Raw genomic sequence first — 24,407 nt, 5'->3', positions numbered from 1 at the left:
GACTCCACTGCAAAATCCTGACCTGGGGACACTCCAGACACTACCCAACCACCCATTGGCTTCTACCCTTCACATCCAGGCTCCTGGTTTAAAATGAAAAGCCAAAGTCCTCACAGACTTTGAACAATGTTGGCAGTCCAACCAGCTTGTCTATCGGCTTGATTTTCAAAGATGCCAAGCACCAGCCGCTCCCATTAATCTCATGGGATGAGGATCATGGCGTACCTCTCTAGAGACGACATGGTTCTATGGACAGGATACAGGACAGACTTAAGCGGCTTTGGTTCTCTCTCACTGTGGGGCCTTGGGCAAGTCACTTCTCACCTCTGTGCTGAAGCTGACCTGTCTGTTCCACAGGGATAATGGTACTTCCCCCTACCTTTGGTCAAAGCCCTCTGAGGTGGCCACATGGAAGCAGCAATTCTCATGGGTCACGCTTTCAGCTCCTTTGCCGCTCTGAGGTCCCCAGGACAGGTAAAGAACGGACATCGATGGCAGGAACTTCCCCACACGTCTGCCTCAATCTTCTTTGGGCGGGATCACCTTCTGTTCCCACTCCATCCTTGGCCTCTGCCAAGACTGCCAACCAAACTGCCAATTAATACCTCTTGGGATGGCGGACTTTGTTGTATGGATTCCAAAGATGACATCCTGGTTCCACTGAAGTCCATGGCAGAAAACTCTTTCACCTCAGTTGGGGCCAGGATTTCACCCCTACTCTCTAGGGCAATTGTTTTTATTATTTCTCCTAAGCCCCAGGAGCTGACAAGTGTCAGATGCAGGACTTGATGGATCAGTGATCTGATGTGGCATGGCAAATCCAACGAACAGTGAACTCCCTGCAGTATGAATCTAGATATTGATGCCAGCTGATAGGACTTCTCTTTGAAGAGGTTACTCCTTGATGATGGAGGGGGGTGGGGGGAGTACATGTGGTGGGGGAAGGGGGGAATAAGGTGTTTGTTGCAACTTGAGGTGCATTATTTTTGGACTGTCTCAGAATAAAGACCTCAGGCAAACCGGAAAGAATTGAATTACGAGGAAGGAATGTAATAAAATGCAGGGAGGAGAAGAAAAGGGAAGGATCGACTGCAGCAAAATAAGTCAGCAAAGACTCTGAATTTCCCATTTATTGAAACTAATCACAGTTAAAAGGTCAGGTCCATTGGCAACCAGCATTTTTGTATTATTCAGAATGACGTACAAATAAATACAGACAAAATCCAGCCAACAAACTGAACCGAACCACAATTAAATGGTTTTAACTTAGTTCATTAGTGCCTAGTCCTTTTGCATTCCTACAGCCTCTCTAGGAGGATCTACTTATCGTTTACTGGGAGACTGTCTCCGGCGTACATGGCCCGTGAATCTCTGTGGCATACATATTACGAACATAAGCCGGGAGGGCTTGAGCTGCCTAGATATCAGCCAGGCAATCCAGCTACTTACTGTGCCTGCCCAAGTGTCTAATCAAACCCCATTTTGATGGGGGAGAACAGCCTGCCTAGAAAGTGAACAGGGATGTGTGTTCTCCATCATTATCTTGACCTCTGCTTTTCATTATTCAGCTTAGTACAAAACAGTCAAATTCCATCATGCTCATTGTGCGAGCGCGCGTCTGTCTCAGAGAAGCAGGGCTTGCTCCTGATCTGTTAAAACAAGTTACTCTGCATGTTCGGGAGCCATTGTTAGCCAAACACACATTTGGAAAGTGGGAGAAAAAAAAGCCAAGGCGGTGCATTGTTGAGTTTTCATGTTGGGCAATGAATTAATCGGATGAGTGCTGGGGAAAATGAAAGCTGTCATGAGGACCAGATTTATCCTTCGAAAACTAACATGGACTCCTTCACTGGAGGACCACACTAACAGGCCAACTTCTGGGAAGAGCATAAATCAACACTTTGTGGAGATTTTCACTCTGATTTGAAACAGCAACCATAAAACAGCAATTTATGAAACAAAACCACTGGCCCATGTGGGTAATGGACCCTGCTATACTACAGAGTCATGTAGCTCTTTACGAACAAATCTGTATAATCACAGCTTGCATCCTAAAAGATTGCACCTTAGAAAACAGATGTCCTCTTTCAATTTTTTGAAGAGGCAAAGAATTGCCCATTGGACTATCCTGGCGTAAGGCCCCATTAAGAAGACATATCCAGCAGGGAAAACGGGTGTCGTCTTCGCTTCTACATCTTGATACGATTCTCTCAAGGTTTCATTTTTTGTTGGTTCAGATTACTTGTATCCATCAAAACAGATGATGCCACTAAAAATTTCTCAAGCCCCAGCAGTATGTATTAGACATGCTGCTACACACTTATTTGTGAAGGTTCCCATCTTAGTGCTGGCACTTCCATACTTCCAAGATAGATTTCAGAAGTTTAGACACCACACAAACTTACCCATCAATTGCTCTACTACTTAATCAGGAGCCTCTTTAGACATTTGACTGTGACTCTCTTACTGCATATAGAACAAGTATGGTCAAAACCAAAAGAACTTTGACCATTATGGAAATGCCCAAAAATCGGAGGAAAAGTAAACCACAAACTGCAGCCTGGCTGATGTATGTTTTATCGACGACCCAGTCGAGAAGAGAAAGAATTTGGTGGCAAAGGAAACCTAGGACCTGCAAGGAGCCACCAATTTTTGTGCTTTGAAAACAATCAATGTTATGTTACAGCAAAATATATATATATATAAAATCATAGATAATCAACACCAAACCTAATCAATATATATATATATAAAAAAAAAATCTAGAAGAAGAAAAGTTTCCAGTTCCAACTGCTGCCATGCAAATTGCTCAGATGTCATCTTCCGTTGGCCAACAGTAAATCCGCCCTTATCCAAGTCCAACATCCAGGGACATCATCACCACAAACCCTAAGATGGAGGTCCAGGAAGCCAGCTTCCCATTGCCACTGCAAGGAGGAAAGGAGAGGGAGTGAGCGCCTATGTTTCAGAATGTCCTTTCAGGCGGACAGCAGAGTTGTCTTTACTTCTCACCTGTGAAAAGAAGGGAATCTTCCAAAATCCTCTTTATTCCCCCATCTCTTTGAAGGCCTTACTTCATGCTGACCCTTTCCTCCAGTCAAAATAAGACTCATCCAAGCTGATCCTTTGGGAGATAGAGTTAAGGGTTCTTCCCCTCCTCTCCTCAGCACCTGAACCACCTCAGAGAGAGGCTGAGCCATCTTGGGGATTCAGACATGCAATTCCATTCAAATGAATGGGGGACATGTCTTCGACTCTCCTAGGTGGCTTTGAGAACCTTAACCACAGTTCTCGAATGCAATTTTCTCCCCTAACATCTCACTGAGGCAATAAACGGAATCAGGGAGGGACAGACTCATTGTTTCCTGCATAATTTATACATAATTCCTAAGCTAGAAGTGGGGAGCTGACACCCCTTATAGTGAGTAGCTTGACAGCTGCAATCACTGCTACAGATTGGTTAAGCATTGTGCGCCTTCCACTGTATTTATTTGTTACCACGTCTCTCCCACCCCACTCTGTTTCTCTCACCCACCTGTTGTCTTTTAGATGGTAAACTCTTCAGGGCCAGGACAGTCCTTCATAGTATTTTCATACAGCACTTAGCACCATGGGGTCCAACCAGTTTCGGGCAGAGCGTTATTACAATAGAACTGTTCAGTGATAACAGTTTCAAGCCACACGCATGGAGGGACAGCTCCAAAAGACAAATATCTTAAAGAGCCACTCCTGCTACATCTCACACCAGTTCAGTGAATTGCAACCTGATAATTCCCTCAGCAAAGCAAATGTATTTAAAAAATAACTCTTTTCCAAAAACATTCACAGTCAAACAACAGGAGCAGCAAAATTCTGCCAATCTTGAGCAAAAATAAGGAGAGCAGTCAACCTCCTTAATTCATCAATGCATCCGATGAAGTGAGCTGTAGCTCACGAAAGCTTACGCTCAAATAAATTCGTTAGTCTCTAAGGTGCCACAAGTCCTCCTGTTCTTTTTGCGAATACAGACTAACACGGCTGCTACCCTGAAACCTCCTTACAGTTCATTATGGCTTTGCATCCTGTTGCTTGTTGGAAATGGGCTTTCACACGTGTGTGCCACATGGTATAAGCCAGGGTGTGGATGGAACCTGTTTTTAAGAACACATCTCTGAGGTGTGACAGTTGTTGGCAAATGGCTGAAATGCTATTAACAGTGCTAGCTTGTAAAGTGGCATGTGCCCTCTTAATGCAAATGCTCCATGGTCCTCGCAGATCAGACCCCAAGGTGTTCCTTTGCACTACAGCATACCCTTCCATGGGACGAGGAAGGAAAGAGAATTTAGTCACAAGCAAAGGCCAGCCAATGAACATGGCTTCAGGGTGCTGGCAGCTAGGCAATTGGCAGAGTAATTTCCCTTACCTGGTTTGTGCTTCTGGGATGATGTCATCCATGACCACATAGACCATAGCACCAGCAGCAAAGCCCAAAGCATAGGGGAGGAGGGGTTCTGCCAGAACCATGGCAAAGGCACCGAAGACACCAGCTAAAGGTTCCACCATGCCACTTAGCTGTCCGTACCTGTAAGAGAACCAAGATCAAAAGCCCTGAAGGGACACAGGAAAACCTTCCTTTACCCCTTTTTGTACCCAGCATAGTGCAGGTGTTTGTTGGACCCCAAGGGCTCAATCGTCCCACTCAGGACATGGATACATCCCATTAAATGGAGCTATGAAGTCTGTAAATGCAGAATGCACCTTGCAGGTTCTGATTAGCATTAGGCTGCCCTGCTTTTGAGAGTGCAGAGCGGATGCAAACCTGCTTTCCCACCCCCGCACCTGTGTGAAGAAAAAGAGATGTTTACCAGCCCTTGCAAAACAAAGGAGAGCATCTGAGCCCTTCCTGAGCAAACACAGCAGAAGACAGATCCCCTCCTTTCATCTGGAAGGTGACGAAAGGCTGCAGACAGACTTGGGAACATCTGGCTCCAGACAGGCAAACAATCCTCTAATTTTTCCCCCAGTCGGTCTCTCCTTCACCCAGTTTATCGCTACCCTCCACGCAGTGGGCCCTGTGAATCAGCTAAGCACTGGACCACTGCTGAAGGAAGTCTGGAGTGGGGATCCCTTCAGAACACGTCCATTTTCCCTCTTTAGGTCCTATCTGTGCTACAAGGTTTTGCTGACTGTGGAGCCCAGGGATTGGCAACCTTTGGCCCACGGCCCGCCAGGGTAAGCCCCCTGGTGGGCCAGGCCAGTTTGTTTACCTGCCGTGTCTGCAGGTTGGGCCGATCATGGCTCCAGCTGGCCGCGGTTCACCGCTGCAGGCCAATGGGGGTCTGCAGAAAGCGGCGTGGGCCGAGGGAAGCTGCAGCCAGCACATCCCGCAGCCCCCATTGGCCTGGAGCAGCGAACCGGGCCAGTGGGAGCTGCGATTGGCCAAACCTGCAGACACGGCAGGTAAACAAACTGGCCCGGCCCACCAGGGGGCTTACCCTGGCGGGCCACGGGCCAAAAGTTGCTGATCCCTGGTGTAGCCAGTTGGTCGCATGACTCTAAACACCGTTTGATGATTAAAGTTCTGTCCTTAGCTGTGGATGCTAACAATGTGTTGCCTTTGCTGGAAGCCTAGATTGTCCTTCTGTAACTGGTCCAACTCCCCTGTTTCTTTGCAGCGCTTAGACCTTCTAACCATGCCAGTCTAATTCCTTCCTCCCAGCTCTCTGTCTGGTCAGAGATCCCAGAATGCACTCGTGCTGCTTTGTGCAGATGTCCTTCAGGTGCTGTTCGCTGTTGTGACACTACGGGGATAGCGGCCTAGAATTTCCCAGAATGCACTGAGATGAACACGACTGGGCAACGGGAGAGGTATGGCTGCACAAACATGGGCAACAAATGGGAGCGGTGTGAATAACCGTGTTTGGCACGAGCAGATCAGATAAGAGCATCAAAAACTGGCTAGAGAAAACATGGTTGTATTTTTAGCATTGCCAGGCCTTAAGACAGGCCAGAAAGGATGGCCCTGCCGTGCTGGACAGTGAAGAGAAGGTAACTTTAAGGTCAGAAGTTAAATTTCTGTAAATGTGTTGGAGCAACAAAGAAAGTTTGAGTTGTGGCATAGGCTCTGGCCTTGGTGGACCCACTTGTATCCTTCTCTGAACGGCCTTAGAAGTGTGACGCAGGAGAGCAGACACAAGGGGGTCAGCCCACAGGAGAGGTGACTCTGCAGGCAGTAGAAATCCGATTTAAGCATCACGCTCTCTTTTGTTCATCTATTTTGTCTTCATTTGGCCCCCCGAGTCCACCCCATCCCAAGACACTTGCAACCACTGCTACCGAGGACCACAGTTCAAACCTCGCCTATTCTACAGCGGCAGTGTGGCCACAGGAGACAGAACATACTAGTGGTTGTTTTCCTTCTTCCAAGTTGGAATGAACATGAGCTGCACCAGTGGCTTGCCCCACAACGTCTGATCACCGTGAAAACATCAGTTGCTGAGCGTAGTAATGCTGGACCAGCAAGACCCTGTCTCCTGCACTGCTCCCAGAGCTGCCACCCAGTACACAAAGGCTGGAGAAAGCTTTAAAATGGAAGAGCTTTTCCCCAAACACAGCCAAGCCGCTGAGGAGTCCTGAATGGGAACTAGCAACACGGCACTGCATAGAGAGCAGCACGTTATAGGCAACCTGCAGCAATAGCAGCTGGGAAATGGCTTGACGGGAAACACGTTTCAAAGCTTGAAGAACATTTTAGAAGGAGCACTACTTACCAAAATGCTCTCCATGTTGAAAATCCGGCGCCACGCAAAGGAAGGCTGACAGCAAGGCCTTCTGGGAAATTCTGAATTCCAATCCCAATTGCTAAGTTCCTACCGAAATAAAAGCAATACATGTTACATATCATTCCTCTGGGAGGAGAAGGGCAGGGCAGGATAGGCCTTAAAAAAAAGTTATTAAGAACGTCTCTTTAATGTAAGTGCTTTCAGCCCTTGGGGACTAATCGAATCATGTTAACACAAGGCACTTCTAGAGCAAGTTTTATCTTCAAAGTATTCCACGTCCGTCAACCCCTGGAAGCAACGGAGAATGAGATGAAAAGATTTGCCCAAGGACACAACCAGTCAAAACCCCAGACTTTCCAACTCCCAGCCTTATGCTCCGAACTCTTGACCAGACCTGGCTGTTGAACAGGGAGAGCCTCGAGTTGTTCATGAGTGACCCACTGACTAATTAAGGAAAGGCAAAGATGACAGGGGGGGCGTGGGGGGGGCCCTGAAGGGTGTTCCTGGGGGAGAGGCAAAGCCACAAGGATTTGGGTTACGTTGTGGGAAGTTAACAAGGGTGGAGAAAGAAAGATAAGGCGCAAAGGAATCCCATGCAGTGCAAATATACTCTCCCTTATTGCTCCACTTTGCAAGCCAGGCTGCACTGAGAACTGCCTATTCAGACAACTGTCCTTCCAATACACGGGTTATTCTGGGAGATCGGACAGCCAAGGTAGAGCAGCCCTGGGATCCAGGGACCAGTTTGTGGCCCAACCCAGTTACCACCAAAATGGATTTCCCACTCCTCCCAGCTGGTGCCACATGAGGAGGAATGAAAGGACATACTGGGCTACACCTGCGGATGTGAACAGGGATCCCCATAAGTCTTCAGAGGCAGCCCTGTTTTGCTAGCTCTCCGAAAGGGGCCAGTTTCCTCCTCTCTGAGATGCCTCTGCTGTTACGGGAGGTCGAGTCAAACAAGCTCCGCTTGCAGCCTACATCAGATAATGCAGAGGTTAATCTCTCTCGTTTACTGTTCATCTCCCGCATTGTCTGCATGGTTGCACAGTCACCCTATTGTTTGCTTTTATCCCCTCCTGCACTAGCTGTAGGGTCGTGTGTTTTTAACCTACAGGCTTTAAAAATATATATATAACTTTTAAACAAACCCTGCTCACATTCAGAGCCTGGATCACCCAGAGGGGAGAAGCATGCTGCACTAGAAAAGCTGCTGCACCCACCCCCAAACGAGAAGTTGGCCACTGATGCACTAGTACCCCAGATGCACTATCCTGCAGCTGAGACGTTAAACAATGGCCAAGACACAGGCCGGTCCAAAGCCTGCAGGCGGTCAGATGAAACAGAACTGGCATCTGAGTCTGCAACTCACCCTGGAGGATCCGGACCTGCAACTGCCTCAGGGCTGCTGCTTTCCCCAGTATTCCGGCCCCGCTTTTCTGTTCCGCTCCTTGCTGTTCCGGAGACCGCCCCATTAAACTTCAGCCGTGGGAGCAGGTGACCCTGCTTGGATAATAAGGTGCCCAAAGCGCAGCACTGGGGAATCAACACTGAGAAACAGGCACAGACCGGTCCCTGAGTTCCATTCTGGTACCCACTCCGTCCTGGGTGGCTGCAGAAGGGAATACTCCCAACTTCCTCGCTGCTCCAGCATCTAGCAGTTAACACCGGCAGGAAAGCACCCTGTCCAGCCCCAGTGGCTGGCTCCTAATGACTGAGCTAGTGGGGAAAGTGATGGTGGTTTTGCTTGTTGGCCTCTAATTTCATGACAGTGCTAACCGCAGCCCTTCATCTGCAAGGAGGCAGGATTTTGAAGCTCGCAAGCAGGCTAGCTTGTGTGGGGAGAAGCTGTTCTGACAGCTGGGCGCTGAAGAACGGATCCTGCAGCGCCTGGCCTAGACAAGCACTTTGGAGCGTCGAAATGCAAACATGCTCCTTCCTAGGCCACCCTCAGCAGCAACCAGCTGGTATGGCAATGAGGACAGCGGGCGCCCCATTTGGAGCACAGGGCACATGGATGGGGGGTGGGAGGGAGGCTGGGAAGGGGGACGAGAGCACTTGGTCATAAAGTCATTTTAAAAAAAATCAGCCTTTGTGGAGCCCAGCTTTGCCAAGTGGGAAAAAAAAGAAGCTTTACAAGGAGGGTGATTCGGTTTACAGGGGAAGAAGAGGCAGGACATTTACAAGGCTTTAAAAAACCTTTGCAAACATTTAAGGACCCCAGCCCGCTTGAGAAATGTCTTGTCCTCCCAAGCAAGTGGGGGATTTCTGTCCTTGACTCAGGGCAGACGAGGCGCTGGAAATGCCCTGTGTTTTAAGAGTACCAGAGTTAGTTGGGCCGGCTCCTAAGAATGGAAGGTTGCCACAGTGCAGCAAATTGTGAGCCAGGAATTAGGCTTAGATGCTCCAGGTAGACATGCTGACTAGGTCGTTCTTCCCAAAGTCGGCCACCACGGTGCCAGAACCTCTTCATTAGGATCAGGAATCCAGGAGGACATCATCCTAGGTACCCTCACAGATGCAGGAAATAGTAACTGGGGTTGAGTCTCTCCACTCCCCCCAAATTCCCCAGGATAGCCTCATGTTCCCACAGGTCCATCCAATGTCCTGCAAGGAATCACAAACCCCTCTCCCGCCGCCGCTGAAATCCCGTTGGAGCATAGCAACACTGCAATGCAGCCATTGAGCGACGTCACAACACAAAGCTCGCCAGGTCACGACAACGTCACAAAGGCAGGGCGTTGCTTTCTCTTCAGATAAACTTATGTGGCTACTTCACGTGGCTTTGCACACGTTTCTCTGTGGATTTGTCATTGGTGCAGCAAAGGGACCTTCTGAAAAATAACTAAAAATGGAAATCAGATTTCCGTATTTAGAGAGGATGGATTTTTTAAGCACTGTTAATATAGTAGCTGTGGTTTGGTGCCCAGTCACTTTTGCACTCCAGTTTTAAAACCATTGACAGCTCACAGAGCAGCCCCTTTAGATGCCCCCCCAACCAGGAACTGTCAAGGGACAATAAAAAAAAATACGTCTCTCTAAACAAACCCCAGAAGTACTGCAAAGTAAACAAACTTGTCAGACATGTCCAGAAGGGAAGGAGAATCAATCAGGATGGAGCCTTGGTTTGCATTAAGAATCTGAGCATTTCAGGATAGCTTCAGACGCACGCTGCCTCCCCTGCCCCGTTGGTTACATAAAAATCTTGGCATGGCTTGTGCCGAGACGGCTGTTACAAAACCATGGGCTCACGTGCACCATTATCTACCTATTGGATCTCACTTTGCTCAAGTCTGGGAACACTATTTTCACCCCTTTGCAATCTCTTTCATGTGAGGTTTCCACCAGCTACCCTTGAAAAGGAAACAAAAGCTTCACTTATTTCCCCCACACCCATATTTGACAATTGGGTTTGATGTCATGAACACGAGGGACTAAGTACCCTGGAGGGCACAGTCTGGGCAAAGGCTGGGCGAGCTTTTCTCCTTCTGCAGCTCTGCCAAAAAGCTTCAGTGCTGCCCTACAGTAACCCTCCTCCACCCACACTCTGCCATCGCACCCTCTCCCCTGCAATGCTGCTTCCTAAGCCAGCCTTGGGACCTCATTCAGCTCTGCAATGAAGCTCAGTCCTAATCCGCCACACCTTCTGCTGAGCCAGTCTTGAGCCCCTGCACCCTTATGTTTCTACCAATGTGCCTCAGTTTTGATCTCTGCCAGAGCTCGCTTATTTCCGTACTGCTTCCCTCACCGCACACAATTCTGAATTTAGCAATCCGGGCTGCAAACCAAAGGCAGAACTCTCTAGTGAGCACCAACACATTGTGCGCATTGAGCACAATGTGTTTTGGTTTTGGATTTTCTTCCTCCCCTCTGGAAAAATGACAAATCAACCGTTTTTGCCTACGGTCGGTGGGGAGGTAGGAAATCAGCATAGTTGCTGTGAAAACCAGCATTGACCATTGGGAATTTACCCTGGGTGAAACATATATTCCTCTGAATTTCTACAGTACCTTTTATGGGAGGACACTGGCAAGTTTCACCAGCATCCATTCATTTAGCTCCACAACACGGCAGCAGGGCTGAGATGCTCGGCATGATCTGAACTGTTAATAAGGGGAGAGAAGCCGACTTGCCCAAATATAAACCGCACCAGGACGAAGCGGGCCCGTCTCTCCCCGGTGTGCAAAAGCAGATGAGAGTCTACTGCCGATACCAGCCAGCAGAGTAACTCCTTTCGCAGCAATGGCAGAGGCTGACAGCACTGGAGGTCCTCGACTCAAGCCTCACTGTGATAGGTTTTATCGTTATTAGTGGCTTTAAAGTCGTGGGTAGAGGCCAGGCCCCGTTGTGCTGGGTGCTGTGCAAACAGCTAGCAGACACTATTATACCTGCCCTAAAGAACTTACAACCCGAGTGTAAGGCTATAAACAGCAAGTTGAGAGAGCACAAGCAACAGTGAGAGGATCCTGACCGCAGCACACCCACTGCCAAGCTCTGTGTAAGCATGACGGCCGAGGAGAGGTTTAAAGAAGACATCTGAAGGAGAACGGTGAGGTGGCTTTGCACGGTGAGCACATCCCACACATATGGGGCAGCCTGGGAGAAGACTCCACGTGGCTACACACACACACACGGGGCGCAGTCTTGTCCTCACTAAAGGACATGGCAAAGTTTCTATTGACATCAACGCAGCTAGGATTTCTCCCAAGAGGCCTGAAGTTTTCCATAACTCTGGTTTCAGGATAAACACAACTTGACACCGGCACTGGAAGCTCAACTCCACTGAAGTGCATGGAGATGGGCCAGCTGCTGACCTGATGCCCAGGTCACCACTTCCGCAGCGTTGATCCATGGGCCGCCTTTCCAATTCCCACCCCATCACAGTGCGGCTGCGGCCGTGCGTAGCAGCACGATGAGACTGTGTAACACCAGTGCAACACGGCACAACAGCGCGACATCACCCTGTCGCAAGAATAAAAGGGGCCCCACCTCCGCACCGACAGTCAGATTAGAACTTCAGTGAAGCTAAGGATTTTCTCCCAACATGTATCAAGTTTTCCATGACTTCAGTTTCCAAGTAGACACGGGGGGCCAAATGCAACACTGGTACAGCGGGTACAGTTCCACTGAAGTCCATGAAGTCATGCCAGAGTGAATCTGAGCCGCAGAGACCAGTGGGTAGCAATCCCCGAGCAGGCATTCCTGAGGTCCATAACCCACAGGCAGACATCACAGAGTCTGGAGAGATACTTCAGCTCTAGCCAACAGCTGAGGCAGAGAGTCCTAGCGAAGGTCTTGCCTGCACTGCACAGCAGCCGACCAGACCTGAAACGCAGGCCCACAAGGGCTGGTTTCGTTCTTTCGCCAGTGGCTGAAAGCTCCCTTCGCAGCTTTAAACACTTGTGTTCCTATTAGTAAAATCAGACAGGTGAGAAAAATCTCTCTGGGTTGTTTAAACTTCTGACATGGTTTACAGATGAGCAAGCGAGAGGCTGTGGGTGTCCTTCACCAGGACAGACCATTACAATCAAAACTTTATTCACGGGGGGGGGCGTCAGGGAAAACATCCCTTATAGAAAACAGTGGACCCACTGTCTGTGTGCTGGGTTTTTCCCCCCCTTCCTTCACTTGCCTTAGCACAAAGCAGCTATTACTGGTCCCGACCACAACAAATTAATGGGAGAGGGAAGTGTGAACCAAGGGGTCTGTACAAAAAGAACCCCCCGAGGTCTCTCTTCCCCACTCCCCCTCCACCACCCCCTCTGAGCTTTCACTACTGGGCTGCCTTAAAACAAGGAGAGACTGTGAGAAAGCTGTGATGGGGTAGAGCACGAGAGAGGTGAGGGGCAGATGTGGGAAAGGGAAATTTAGCAAAGACTAAAGATTTCTGCATTATAGCTAAGAGAAGCCGAAAGCTGAAGCATTTATCCCTTTCCCAGCCCCCACTAATAAAAAGCAGACCTGACACAAACCCCCAAAGTTTATTCAAAGTATATTCTGAGTGGAAATGTATCAAGATGCTCTTCTTTCCCCAAGGGCAGAAAACTCTGAGCATCTGCATGCTTTGCTCCTTGCTAGGGCTACAGCCTGTTTCTGTTATTTTCCCCTTTCCTTCCATTCCAGGCACGGGCATAATTTGGAGGTGGGCAGGAGGAGCGTTGACCCCCCCCACCAAACTGAAAGCCTTGGGCAGATGTGGAATTGCTTCTCCATGCCCGGCCCCGTTGGCATGACTGAGGCTGCCATCCCAAACACAGAAGTCAAACTTTGCCAACGATTCCAGGTGGGACCCCCCAAACACCTCCCTTCAGGTTCCTCTTCTGTGCATGCTCTCCGGACTCTCACACGCACTCTCTGTGCTCAGCAGTGGCAGGCCCCACTGGCACCACAGGACAGGGCTTTAGTGGGTACTGTCCTGTGAGGGACAAGGGCCAGCACTATGCTCAGACACAAGCTAGCAGGTGACAGGAGTGCCATAGTCGCGCTGAAGGGAGCAGGCTGCAGAGATCACACTGGAGAAGGCTTGCTGGGTTTGGGGTTCAGACTTGGTTGAAAACTGTAAAAAGGGGGAAACTCTGGCTGGAAACCCAGTTCCTGATTAACCTGCAGATTATAGTGGGAGGGAGGTGAGTGTTATCCCATCTAACGGACGATAGGGAACCTAAAGTGCTATTGGAAAAATGGGGATTAGAACCTGGGAATTCCTGAATTCCAAAGCTAGGCTCTTTCTGTTCTCTGCTCCCTCCTGACTCTGCTACTTAGGGTCTGGACTCAGGCAAAGGCCATCTCACATTCTGCTAGGCTCCTGGTTTCCTCTCTGCTCATCCACAGGTCCCCTTGCTTCCTCTTTCATCTCTCCCATTCCAGAAGCCCATTCTCTGCCTCTTGCCACCACAGGGAATCTTAGTGCCTCTTGTCACCTCCGTAATACCTTGGCCACGGCCTCGCATTCTCGTTCGGGCCTTGAGAGTTTCCCAGACACTACTATTTGTACCTGGGTGCAAATACTTCATTAACAGCATACGGAGTCTGGGAACAGACCCCTTCTCACTTGCTTCGCCTTGGTTCACAGCACAGAAAGTATATGGCCATGCACTGCTCAGAGGTCACCTTTGTTTGTATAAGAGGGTGTCTCCTATGCTGTTTGGGTGCCGAGGTGAAGAAGTTTCTAGTCCAAAGCCTGACCTTCCCAGTACAAGTCCACATACACACCTCATATTTTCTCCCTACCTCTGTGAAGAGTTTTCTGGGAAACAGTTGGGAGGAAAGAGACTGAACCAAATAAAGCTGCATTGTGTATCAGGGAAACAAAGGGTTCCTTATGAAGGAAATAGGTGGAGATACTTGGAAGGCTTCCTCCTATTGCAAAGAGGACACGCTGTAAAGCAGATGTACCAGCAGTCTGAACCAAGTGCATTTCTGGGTAACTACAGTATGCCAGGGTGTGGGGACAGCTAGAGGCAGGTGACTGGGGGATAACTGAGCATAACCATCTGAGCAGGACAGTAATCAGCGTGAAATGCACAGCCATGAGTGACTTTTGTGCCACTACAAAAGGCAGGAAGATGGTGACATAATTTACTTTGTGGGTATCAGAAGCAGACATGACATGAACGAGATCCAACCAGACAGGGCCATTTGTCTCCACCATGATAAACCCATTTCACAGATGGCAAGACAACTGCTCAATGTACAAACACGTGTGGGTTTAAACGGGAACACGATGGACGTGTTGCCTAGCAGGTGGAGCACTGGACTGGGACTCAGAAGACCTGGGTTTTATTCCTAGCTCTGCCACTGGCTGACGGGTGACCTTGGACAAGTCATTTCAGTTGTGTCTGAATTTTCAAATGTGTCTATGCTGAAGCTGGGCAGGTGCCTCCCAGCCCAGGTAGTCAGACCCAGGCTAGCTCTGCTTGAGCTAGCATGCTTAAAAGAGCAACGTGGACATTGCAGCATGGGCAAAGGCACGGGCTAGTCGCCTGAGTACACATCAGCCCAACCCCTGGCTCCACACTCAGCCAGCCAGCCCGTGCCACCACGCCCACACTGCTATCTCTAGAACGCTGGCTCCAGCAGAGCTGGTGTGTGTCTGCCTGCAGTGTCGACATACCTTACGTGACTCAGGCACTACGGAGCCTACGTCTCATTGCAAGTCCGTGGGACTGAGGCTCCTGAGGGCCTGAACCACTTCTGAAGTTGGGGCTTAGGTTCCTAAGTCACTTAGATGCTTTTGGAAGTCTACCCTGCCTCGGTTTCCCCAACTGTAAAAAGGGGGCCATTACCCTTGTCTCCTTCAAAAAGCATGTTGAGACCCATGGATGAAAAAGCACACATAAGAGCTAGGCATTATTTTATCATCACGAACTCCAAGAAGGGACAGGTTCACGGGGTATTTTCAGTGATGCCCATTCTTATGGATTCTCACCAGTACACAGTAGGGAAACAACTTTTATCATTCCTGCACTCCTGTTCCAAGGTGGTGCTGGCCCCTGGACAGAGCACCGGGCTTTGCTGCAATTTTAAGGAAGAAAAGGTAACAAAGCTGCAGATCCTGCTTCTCTAAGCCCCACCAAGGAGCAGTGCTTTGTAGGGAAAGGAAAATAACCTATTATAGTTCCTGGGGGCACATACCCGCAGCTGGACGTTCCACCCTTCAAATCTTGCCTGCCAATTGGTATGGCACCATGCTGGGAAACTCCTAGTTCACTTTCAGAAAAAGTTGGCATCTCTGCATATTTGCAAGGTCAAGGCACAGAAAGCCTTCTATAAGCCTAAACCCTTGTTTTCAAGGGCCTATTCTTTTACAAACTGATTATGAAAGTAGGCTACATATTCTTAACAAGCCCCTTTTCACGACGGCTTTCAATTCCCTACAGTGTATAATATGCATGTGTATTCTTGCATGGCAGGCCCTTACATACTGTTTTGATTGTTATCGTCTTGCCATGAAAGAGCCGATTGTTGTGGGTTCCCAAGATTACATCATGGCTTCCCACTCCGGCTGCCTGTCGAGGTGTTTGATCGGGACCTGCAGGTGGGAAGGAGCTCTGTGGTAAGCACAGGGCCTTGAGCACTTCCCCATACCTGCCCTACCTGTTCCACACACAGCTGCCTTAGCACGCAAGGGCTTTCTTCTGCTTTACTGTAACCTCTCACGCAAAGTGTGTATGTGCGTGTGGCAGAGAAGCAGGGAGGAAAAATAGGTGAACAATGTGTTCATTTCCAAATCTGATTCACACGAGAGTAAAGAGACTTCTGGAGACTGGTGCTTGCACAGAATGCTGTCTGCCAAGGAATGAGCGAGCCGGTGACACACACACGCACAGATCTGCTGTCGACCGAATTTTCACATGTTCCAAGTTTAAAGGCATGTTTTGCAAAACAGGCGGGCAAGTTTTACTCCCAAAGATTTCTCTTTTCCAATTATGCAGCCCTTTTCATCTCAAAGCACTTAAAAAATGACAAAGAATTAAAGCCTACAGCCACGAAGGTGACCGGATAGCAAGTGTGAAAAACTGGAACAGGGACTGGGGGGTTATAGGCGCCTATATATCAGGACTGTCCCTATAAAATTGGTCACCCTAACCACCGCCTCCTCTTATGACCAGGTAAGTGTGATCAGTCCCATTATACAGAGAGGGACTGCACAAGGTTACACAGATGAAACTAGGACCAGAACCCAGAAGTCCTGACTCACAATCTTGGGCTCTGATCCCACCAGGACACATTCCCCACAATTATGGAGTTCTCTTCTATCCTCCCTGCTTTAGCTGTAAGTAGTGGGATAGTTAATTCTCTCCAGGACTGACAGGTGGACTGACAGATTAGGGCCCAGCATATTTGCTCCCGGAGGCAGGGTTTGCACCCTAGTACTGCTAAAATATGGATAAACTGCATGACATTCCGTAGCAAATAATGCAAATTGGGAGGGAAACGGGGACTGTAATTCTAAACTAGCTAATAGAAAAACATCATCAAAATTGTGTCACTAATGAGGAGCTTTAAACGGCACAAAGGGGACAGACAGTGAAACTGAAAGGGACCAAATATAGAAAACTGATAAAGGAAATACTTTTTCAGACAATGCACAATTAGCTTGTAGAACTCATTGCCACAAGATACTGGTGCCCAAGAGTTCAACAACATTCAGAAAAGGATTGAACGTGCTTTATGGAAAACAAGATTATCCAGACTTATCAGAGTAAATACCATAAAATAAGCAAGAGTTTTGGAAGAGATATAAACCCTCCTGTATCAGGGTTTAAATCAGCCTCTAACTATTGGGGTTTGGGAGAAAATTTTATCTGGTAGAAGGTTATCCCATAGCTGCCTTCTGTGGCATTTCTTGCACCTTCTTCTAAAGAAGATGGTGCAGGCTGTTGGTGACAGGATACCAGAGTAGATGGACCTTCTGGTCTGATGCAGCCGGGCATACCTGAGTCCCATCAATGTCCTTCTAGTTGTGTCCCATCCCTCTGTCTGTACGTTGTTTAGTCAGTCATCAATTTTCAGGCCAAAAGGAACCTTTATGATCATCAAGTCTGACCTCCTGCATGACACGGGCCACAGACCCTCACCCAGCGACTTCTGCGTCCGGCCTGTAACTCCTGCCTGAGTTACAGCAGACCTTAGAAATACATTCAGTCTTGATTTAAAGAATTCAAATGATGCGGAACCCACAACATCCCTACTTAAGTTGTCCCAGTGGTTAACTGCCCAAAGTGTTAAAAGTTTGCATCTTATTTCTAGTCTGAATTAGTCACGCTTCACCTTCCACCGTTGGTTTTCATTAGGCCTTTGTCTGCTAGATGAAACAGCTGTCTACTACCAGAAATCTCTTTCACGGATAGGTACATGTAGACTGTGATCAAGTCACCTCTTCACCTTCTCTTGGATAAACTAAATAAATTGAGCTTACAATTTAGATTGTAAATCTAAAGGAACCCTGTTTTATTATCTATAAGGCACCTGGCACATCTTCTCACTCGTTAAATATTAATATTAACAAAGAACAGCACCAGCAGTAACTCAGTAATACAGTGAGCTCTCTCATTCTCTTCCAGGTACAATCCCTAGTTATTCCAATTTTTCTTGTTGCACAATTGCAAGGGGTTTCCTCTATTAAGAACATGCATATGGGAGGCTGGGGGGAATGTGTATCTGCAAAGCATCAAAGAATAGCTCTGACTTGCAGATCATAGAATCATAGAATCTCAGGGTTGGAAGGGACCTCAGGAGGCCATCTAGTCCAACCCCCTGCTCAAAGCAGGACCAATCCCCGACTAAATCATCCCAGCCAGGGCTTTGTCAAGCCTGACCTTACTTCAAAGGAAGGAGATTCCACCACCTCCCGAGGTAACACATTCCAGTGCTTCACCACCCTCCTAGTGAAAAAGTTTTTCCTAATATCCAACCTCCCCCACTGCAACTTGAGATCATTGCTCCTCGTTCTGTCATCTGCTACCACTGAGAACAGTCTAGAGCCATCCTGTTTCGAACCCCCTTTCAGGTAGTTGAAAGCAGCGATCAAATCCCCCCTCATTCTTCTCTTCCGCAGACTAAATAACCCCAGCTCCCTCAACCTCTCCTCATAAATCATGTGTTCCAGTCCCCTAATCATTTTTGTTGCCCTCCGCTGGACTCTCTCCAATTTTTTTCACATCCTTCTTGTAGCGTGGGGCCCAAAACCGGACACAGTACTCCAGATGAGGCCTTACCAATGTCGAATAGAGGGGAACGATCACGTCCCTCGATCTGCTGGCAATGCTCCTACTTATGCAGCCCAAAATGCCATTGGCCTTCTTGGCAACAAGGGCACGCTGCTAACTCATATCCAGCTTCTCGTCCACTGTCACCCCTAGGTCCTTTTCTGCAGAACTGCTGCCTAGCCATTCTGTCCCTAGTCTGCAGCTGTGCATTGGGTTCTTCCGTCCTAAGCGCAGGACCCTGCACTTATCCTTATTGAACCTCATCAGATTTCTTTTGGCCCAATCCTCCAATTTGTCTAGGTCCCTCTGTATCCTATCCCTGCCCTCCAGCGTATCTACTCCTCCCAGTTTAGTATCATCCGCAAATTTGCTGAGAGTGCAATCCACACCATCCTCCAGATCATTTATGAAGATATTGAACAAAACCGGCCCCAGGACCGACCCCTGGGGCACTCCACTTGACACCGGCTGCCAACTAGACATGGAGCCATTGATCACTACCTGTTGAGCCCGACAATCTAGCCAACTTTCTACCCACCTTATAGTGCATTCATCCAGCCCATACTTCTTTAACTTGCTGACAAGAATACTGTGGGAGACCGTGTCAAAAGCTTTGCTAAAGTCAAGAAACAATACATCCACTGCTTTCCCTTCATCCACAGAACCAGTAATCTCATCATAGAAGGCGATTAGATGAGTCAGGCATGACCTTCCCTTGGTGAATCCATGCTGACTGTTCCTGATCACTTTCCTCTCATGTAAGTGCTTCAGGATTGATTCTTTGAGGACCTGCTCCATGATTTTTCCGGGGACTGAAGTGAGGCTGACTGGCCTGTAGTTCCCAGGATCCTCCTTCTTCCCTTTTTTAAAGATTGGCACTACATTAGCCTTTTTCCAGTCATCCGGGAATTCCCCCGTTCGCCACGAGTTTTCAAAGATAATGGCCAATGGCTCTGCAATCACAGCTACCAATTCCTTTAGCACTCTAGGATGCAACTCGTCTGGCCCCATGGACTTGTGCACGTCCAGCTTTTCTAAATAGTCCCTAACCACCTCTTTCTCCACAGAGGGCTGGCCATCTATTCCCCATGTTGTGATGCCCAGTGCAGCAGTCTGGGAGCTGACCTTGTTCGTGAAGACAGAGGCAAAAAAAGCATTGAGTACATTAGCTTTTTCCACATCCTCTGTCACTAGGTTGCCTCCCTCATTCATTAAGGGGCCCACACTTTCCTTGGCTTTCTTCTTGTTGCCAACATACCTGAAGAAACCGTTCTTGTTACTCTTGACATCTCTCGCTAGCTGCAGCTCCAGGTGCGATTTGGCCCTCCTGATTTCATTCCTACATGCCCAAGTTAAGTGACTGCTGCTGGTAAATGACATTTATACACATGGATTTTATTTGACAAGCACCTTAACTTCCAAAGTAAACATGCTGATACAATGCATCATATACAAATAAATACAATGACTAACGGGCACGGCAAATCCTAGTACAGTTCATGGTAAGTTTCAGTTTCCCATACTGGGTCGATTATCAAAGCTAAGGAGGTTGGTAGCATGACGCTGATGCCTCCCCATACTCAAATCAATGCACAATCTCGCGACCCAGTGCAGACAGCACAATGGCATCTCGTGTCCCTTGGACCGGAAGCGTTAGCTCCCAGGGCTTTTCAGGCACAGTTCTGTGCACTCACAAATGTGTGAAATATAGAACTCTCAACCATCCTGCTTCCCTGCCCCACACCTACTCCTCTAGGCCATGCCACTTGTCATTCAGCAACACATTAGGGGCTGTACTCGGGTTGCCAACTTTCTAATTTCAGAAAACCGAACACCCTTGTCCCGCACACTGCCCCACCCCTTCCCTGAGGCCCCACCCCTTTCCAAGGCCCCGGCCCCCGCTGACTTCATTTCCCCTCCCTCCGTTGCTTGCTCTCTCCCACCCTCTCTCATGTGCTCATTTTCACTGCAGGGCCCAAACAGGCATATTTATGGTTTTGACAGATGTATTATGCTAAGTTCAGGTTTTATTTGTTACAGGACGCTAGAGCTGGCAGCAAAATAGTGAAAAGGGGTAATTAAAAGAAAAAAAAAGATATTTCACCAAGGTTTTCATGATTCTTTCCCTCCCCTCTTCCCATTTTTCGTAATCAGCTCCATGGTTTTTGTTCACTAAAGTTATTGTAATTTTATATGTGCAATTAAGACCACACATTATCACAGCTGCAATGGGTCCATTAAAGGCCCACTCCTGAAGCCCAAATACAAATCCACCGAGCACAAACCACAGAAACCGACTCCCACACCTACATGCAGATAGATACACGTGTATTCATGTGTACACATCTAGCAGGCACTAACGCATATAATTCCACATTATTTAATATTATAATTGCTGTTTAGTGCCTAAAGACCCCAACTACGGTCAGGGCCCCAGGGTGGTAGGTGCTGGGCATACACATAAAAAGAGAGTGTCTGCAATAAAGAGTTTATAATGTAGCTAGATAAAGGTGGGAGATAATGTATGATACGTTGGCTCTTCTGCGATTACTAGTCAACAACATTCACTTTAAGAAATAATACGTTTCTTTTAGAGTTCCCTTCTCTTTTAAAAACTTATGAAATGAATTTTGTCATCATTTTTTTTATGCGCAAGCCAGCAAAAGGAATAAAAGTCAAAGAGTTAGGCTGAAAATTTTATTCACACGGGTACACACACACGTGGCAATACACGCACCTCCCTCCACAAAGACACAGTCTCTTACACACATACAATGCATGCATGCACACACTTGCCTACATGGAGACACTTTTTCACACACTTTTCCAGGGGCTGTGGAAATCACCCAGGCGGGAAGGGAGGAGGGTGGGCTGGAGGGGAAAAGGTGGGGGATGGGGTGGAGGAGAGAGGATGGGGAGGGAAAGAGGCCAAGGACGAGAGCAGGGTGGGGGGTGAGAGGAGGCAGTGAAGGAGAGAGGAGGGGGTGTGGGGGGGTATGTGGGGTGGATGGAGATGCAGGGGGAGGCAGAAGGCTACAGGTGAATGAGGATGTGCGGGGCACAGGGGTGTATAGGGACATAATGGGAGTGCGGCAGTGTATGGAGGAGCAGAGGTCCAGGCAGCAGTTGGGAAAGGGGCGCGCCACGCGACCCCTCAACAGCCACCTGCTGAGCACACGCAAGTAGCGCTCTTCCTCCCCTGCCCTGACCCAGCCAATGGGAGATGCGCCTGCTGGCAGGGCAGCACGTGGACCCGCCTGGCCGCCCCAAAGGCTAGGAGCCGGACATGCTGGCTGCTTCCCCAACCTGGAAGCCATACAGCGGCTAGCAGAGGCCCTGCTGCGCGGCAGCACCACCAACCAGACAGTCAATGGCCCAGTCAGCAGTGCTGACCGGAGCTGCCAGGATCCCTTTTTGACCGGGTGTTCCAGTCCAAAACCGGACACCTGGTCAGCCTAGGCTGTACACATAGCTGTGAGAGGTGCTTTTGTAATGCGTTTTTCTTGTTTTTGAGTTATTTAATGCTTTACTGACTAAACCGATGTTAAACAACCCTGTAAAAAAAGCGGGATTTTAGAGCCAGATCCTGAACCACTGAAATCAAGCGGCGCTTTGTTATGGAGGGCACAGACTCAAGCCAATGAACAGTAAGAAAACCCTAACAGGGACATGCGTTTCCTGATCACCGTTGCAATCTGCCTGCAAGAGCTAGTAAATTGAACACTAGTCTGGGAGCCAGGAACTGAACGCTAATCCCAGAACTGCCAGTAATAGGCTGAAGCCTTGGACAAGGTTGTAGCGGCCTGGTTTTCGCTTGACTTCAGTGGGCGAAAAAATCAGACTCTGAAAATTCCTTGTATTTCAGTTTCCCCATGTTTTAGTGCAGCAACAGTATATACCCTCCTGCACCACTCCTTAGTGGCACGGTGTCTGGAATGGCATGGCAATATGCTCTTTTCATTTAGTGTTTATACAATACCACAATTGCAAGTCATAATTTTTATGTTGCATTTCTTAGTTATAACAAACAGAACATTTCTTCTCCGGAACTGCATTTTGGTTTAGGTTTCGCTCCAGACGTCTACCGTGTTAAAGATGCCTTTGTTAGCTAAACATTAATGCTTTAAAAAAAAAAAGTTAACTAAAATAAAGTGACCAGTTCCTATTGCATTGTTGGTGGCCCCTGTATTGCTCTGCCCAGCTGGCAGGGCTGACCAGCCAGATAACCTTATCAAGAAGAACTAGCAAACTATTAGCAGTAGGGCTTAATTGGCTAGAGGAAAATGCTCTGAGTGGCATTCCCAGCATCCTTATGGTGGGAGGGAGTCAATCAGCTATTGTACCAGCGGGCATCAGTTCCTCCCCTCCTGTTTGCAAACAGCAGATTGGGTGAGCGGGCGAGGATGCTAACCAAGAGCTCAGTGCTGACAGCGGGCAAGCAAGCCAGCTAGGGACAGAGTAAATTAACAGCAGTGTCGGAACTCGTGCAGTTGCTATGAGACAAGGGTCTCTCCAGGCCTCAGATGTCAAAATATCTGCTGCTAAAGCCTATTGTTCATTGCCTGCCAGTGAGGGTGAATTCTTGTACCTCCATTGCCCGCATATCTACCGCGATAGAAGAATTGGGAGGGGGATGTTTAGTGTGCAAACTGTTCCCCCAACCCCCATTTCTCTAACACAGAAGAGTCCTCCCTGGAGAGAACTCACTTTGGGGTCTGCAAAGCCTATGGTGATCTTCTCTTCCTCCCCAATTCCAAGGCCCCCCACCCTTGCTTTCCCTCCCAAGGCCGGAGGTAGCGATGCTTAGAAGACCCCAAGTCTACTGCAGCTGCCTTAACTGCTAAGCAGCGCTACGACAGCCTCCAAACCAGACTTTATTTCTCCTCTGTCTCTCTCAGACAACTGGGCCCTCAGGTTGAGAGGCCAAGACCTAGAATGCCAGCAGAGGGGAGAAAGGTAGCAGCAGAACGGAGCGCTGCAGAGGAACCAGTGCATGGGGAAGAGATGAGGAGAAGGAAATGGAGGCAGGTGGAAGACGAAAAGAGGACGAGGACTCTCAAGACCCAAGGGAGGGAATGAGATTTGGGTTTGGGGAAGCCAAGACTATTCTTGCTAGCAAACCCCCACGACCAGACACTCATCGCTGAAGAACTTCTCTCTGGCTGGACTGAGAAAACACAGCCTGGGACTGTGCAAAGAATTTCCTCTGCATTGCCACAGCCACTGCCCACCCCCTGCCCTGCCCCGCCCCACCCCCAGATCAGGGAGCCCACAATGGCAATCCCCCAACTGCAGGCTGAACCAAGATATAACAACAGAGACTGAATATGAAATAAAGGGAGAGCTGAAAATCAAAGTGGGTCTTCATGCACACAGCTTGGTGTGAAATATATTCCCAGCTATCAAACCCTGACTGACTGAAGTCAACTGAATTCCATCCCACTTACATTCAACGCGGGCTAATTTAAAACAAGACTAGAAATATCTTCACTCTTGCTTTCCAAACATAGTCCCACTAGTCAGCTGCTAATGGATACTAATAGCCTCAGTTGCTGAAGCCAGGTCCCTGCGGAAGCATGGCATCGCCAACGTAGGCAACAAAGCAGAGACCATGGTGCACAGCAACTTGCCCACTGTTGGCTCACAAGAGCAAGGGTGAAAAGCTTCCTCAGGGGAGGAATTTTCTCCAGTTCTTCCAATTCTGATCTCCCACAGCCCTATCCTCAAAGGAGCAGGAGAAAATGCAACAGCTGTTTACTGTTGTAGCCTTACCTATCCTTTCTGCCCACTCTCCTCTCCCATCCCCCAATGGCCCACGATCACTCACTTAATGCAACGTAACTTCGTGACAGCAGACCCTTTCCAACAGCCTAGACTCCCATCATCAGATAATTACAGGAATAAGGAATCCTTGGTTTGTTCCTGAAAGGTTTCA

At 48.5% G+C, this 24,407-nt stretch overlaps 1 protein-coding gene across 3 annotated transcripts in view; it reads right to left on the bottom strand.

Moving 5' to 3' along the window:
- Positions 1–1,121: 1,121 nt before the first annotated feature.
- Positions 1,122–24,407, bottom strand: part of SLC39A11 (solute carrier family 39 member 11) — a 265,886-nt gene continuing 242,600 nt past the window's right edge. For all 3 annotated transcript variants that reach the window (XM_077833155.1, XM_077833157.1, XM_077833156.1), the window contains exons 8-10: positions 6,750–6,848; positions 4,403–4,561; positions 1,122–2,927 (exon numbers count right to left, since the gene is read on the bottom strand). In XM_077833155.1, the coding sequence (XP_077689281.1) occupies positions 2,849–2,927; positions 4,403–4,561; positions 6,750–6,848 (337 nt within the window). In that variant the 3' untranslated portion in view covers positions 1,122–2,848. The remainder of the gene's footprint in view (positions 2,928–4,402; positions 4,562–6,749; positions 6,849–24,407) is intronic.

The sequence above is a fragment of the Eretmochelys imbricata genome, chromosome 14 (genome assembly GCF_965152235.1).
Source record: "Eretmochelys imbricata isolate rEreImb1 chromosome 14, rEreImb1.hap1, whole genome shotgun sequence".
Lineage (NCBI taxonomy): Eukaryota > Metazoa > Chordata > Testudines > Cheloniidae > Eretmochelys > Eretmochelys imbricata.
The sequence above is the reverse complement of the archived record's forward strand: the minus strand, read 5'-3'. Positions and strand labels throughout refer to the sequence as shown.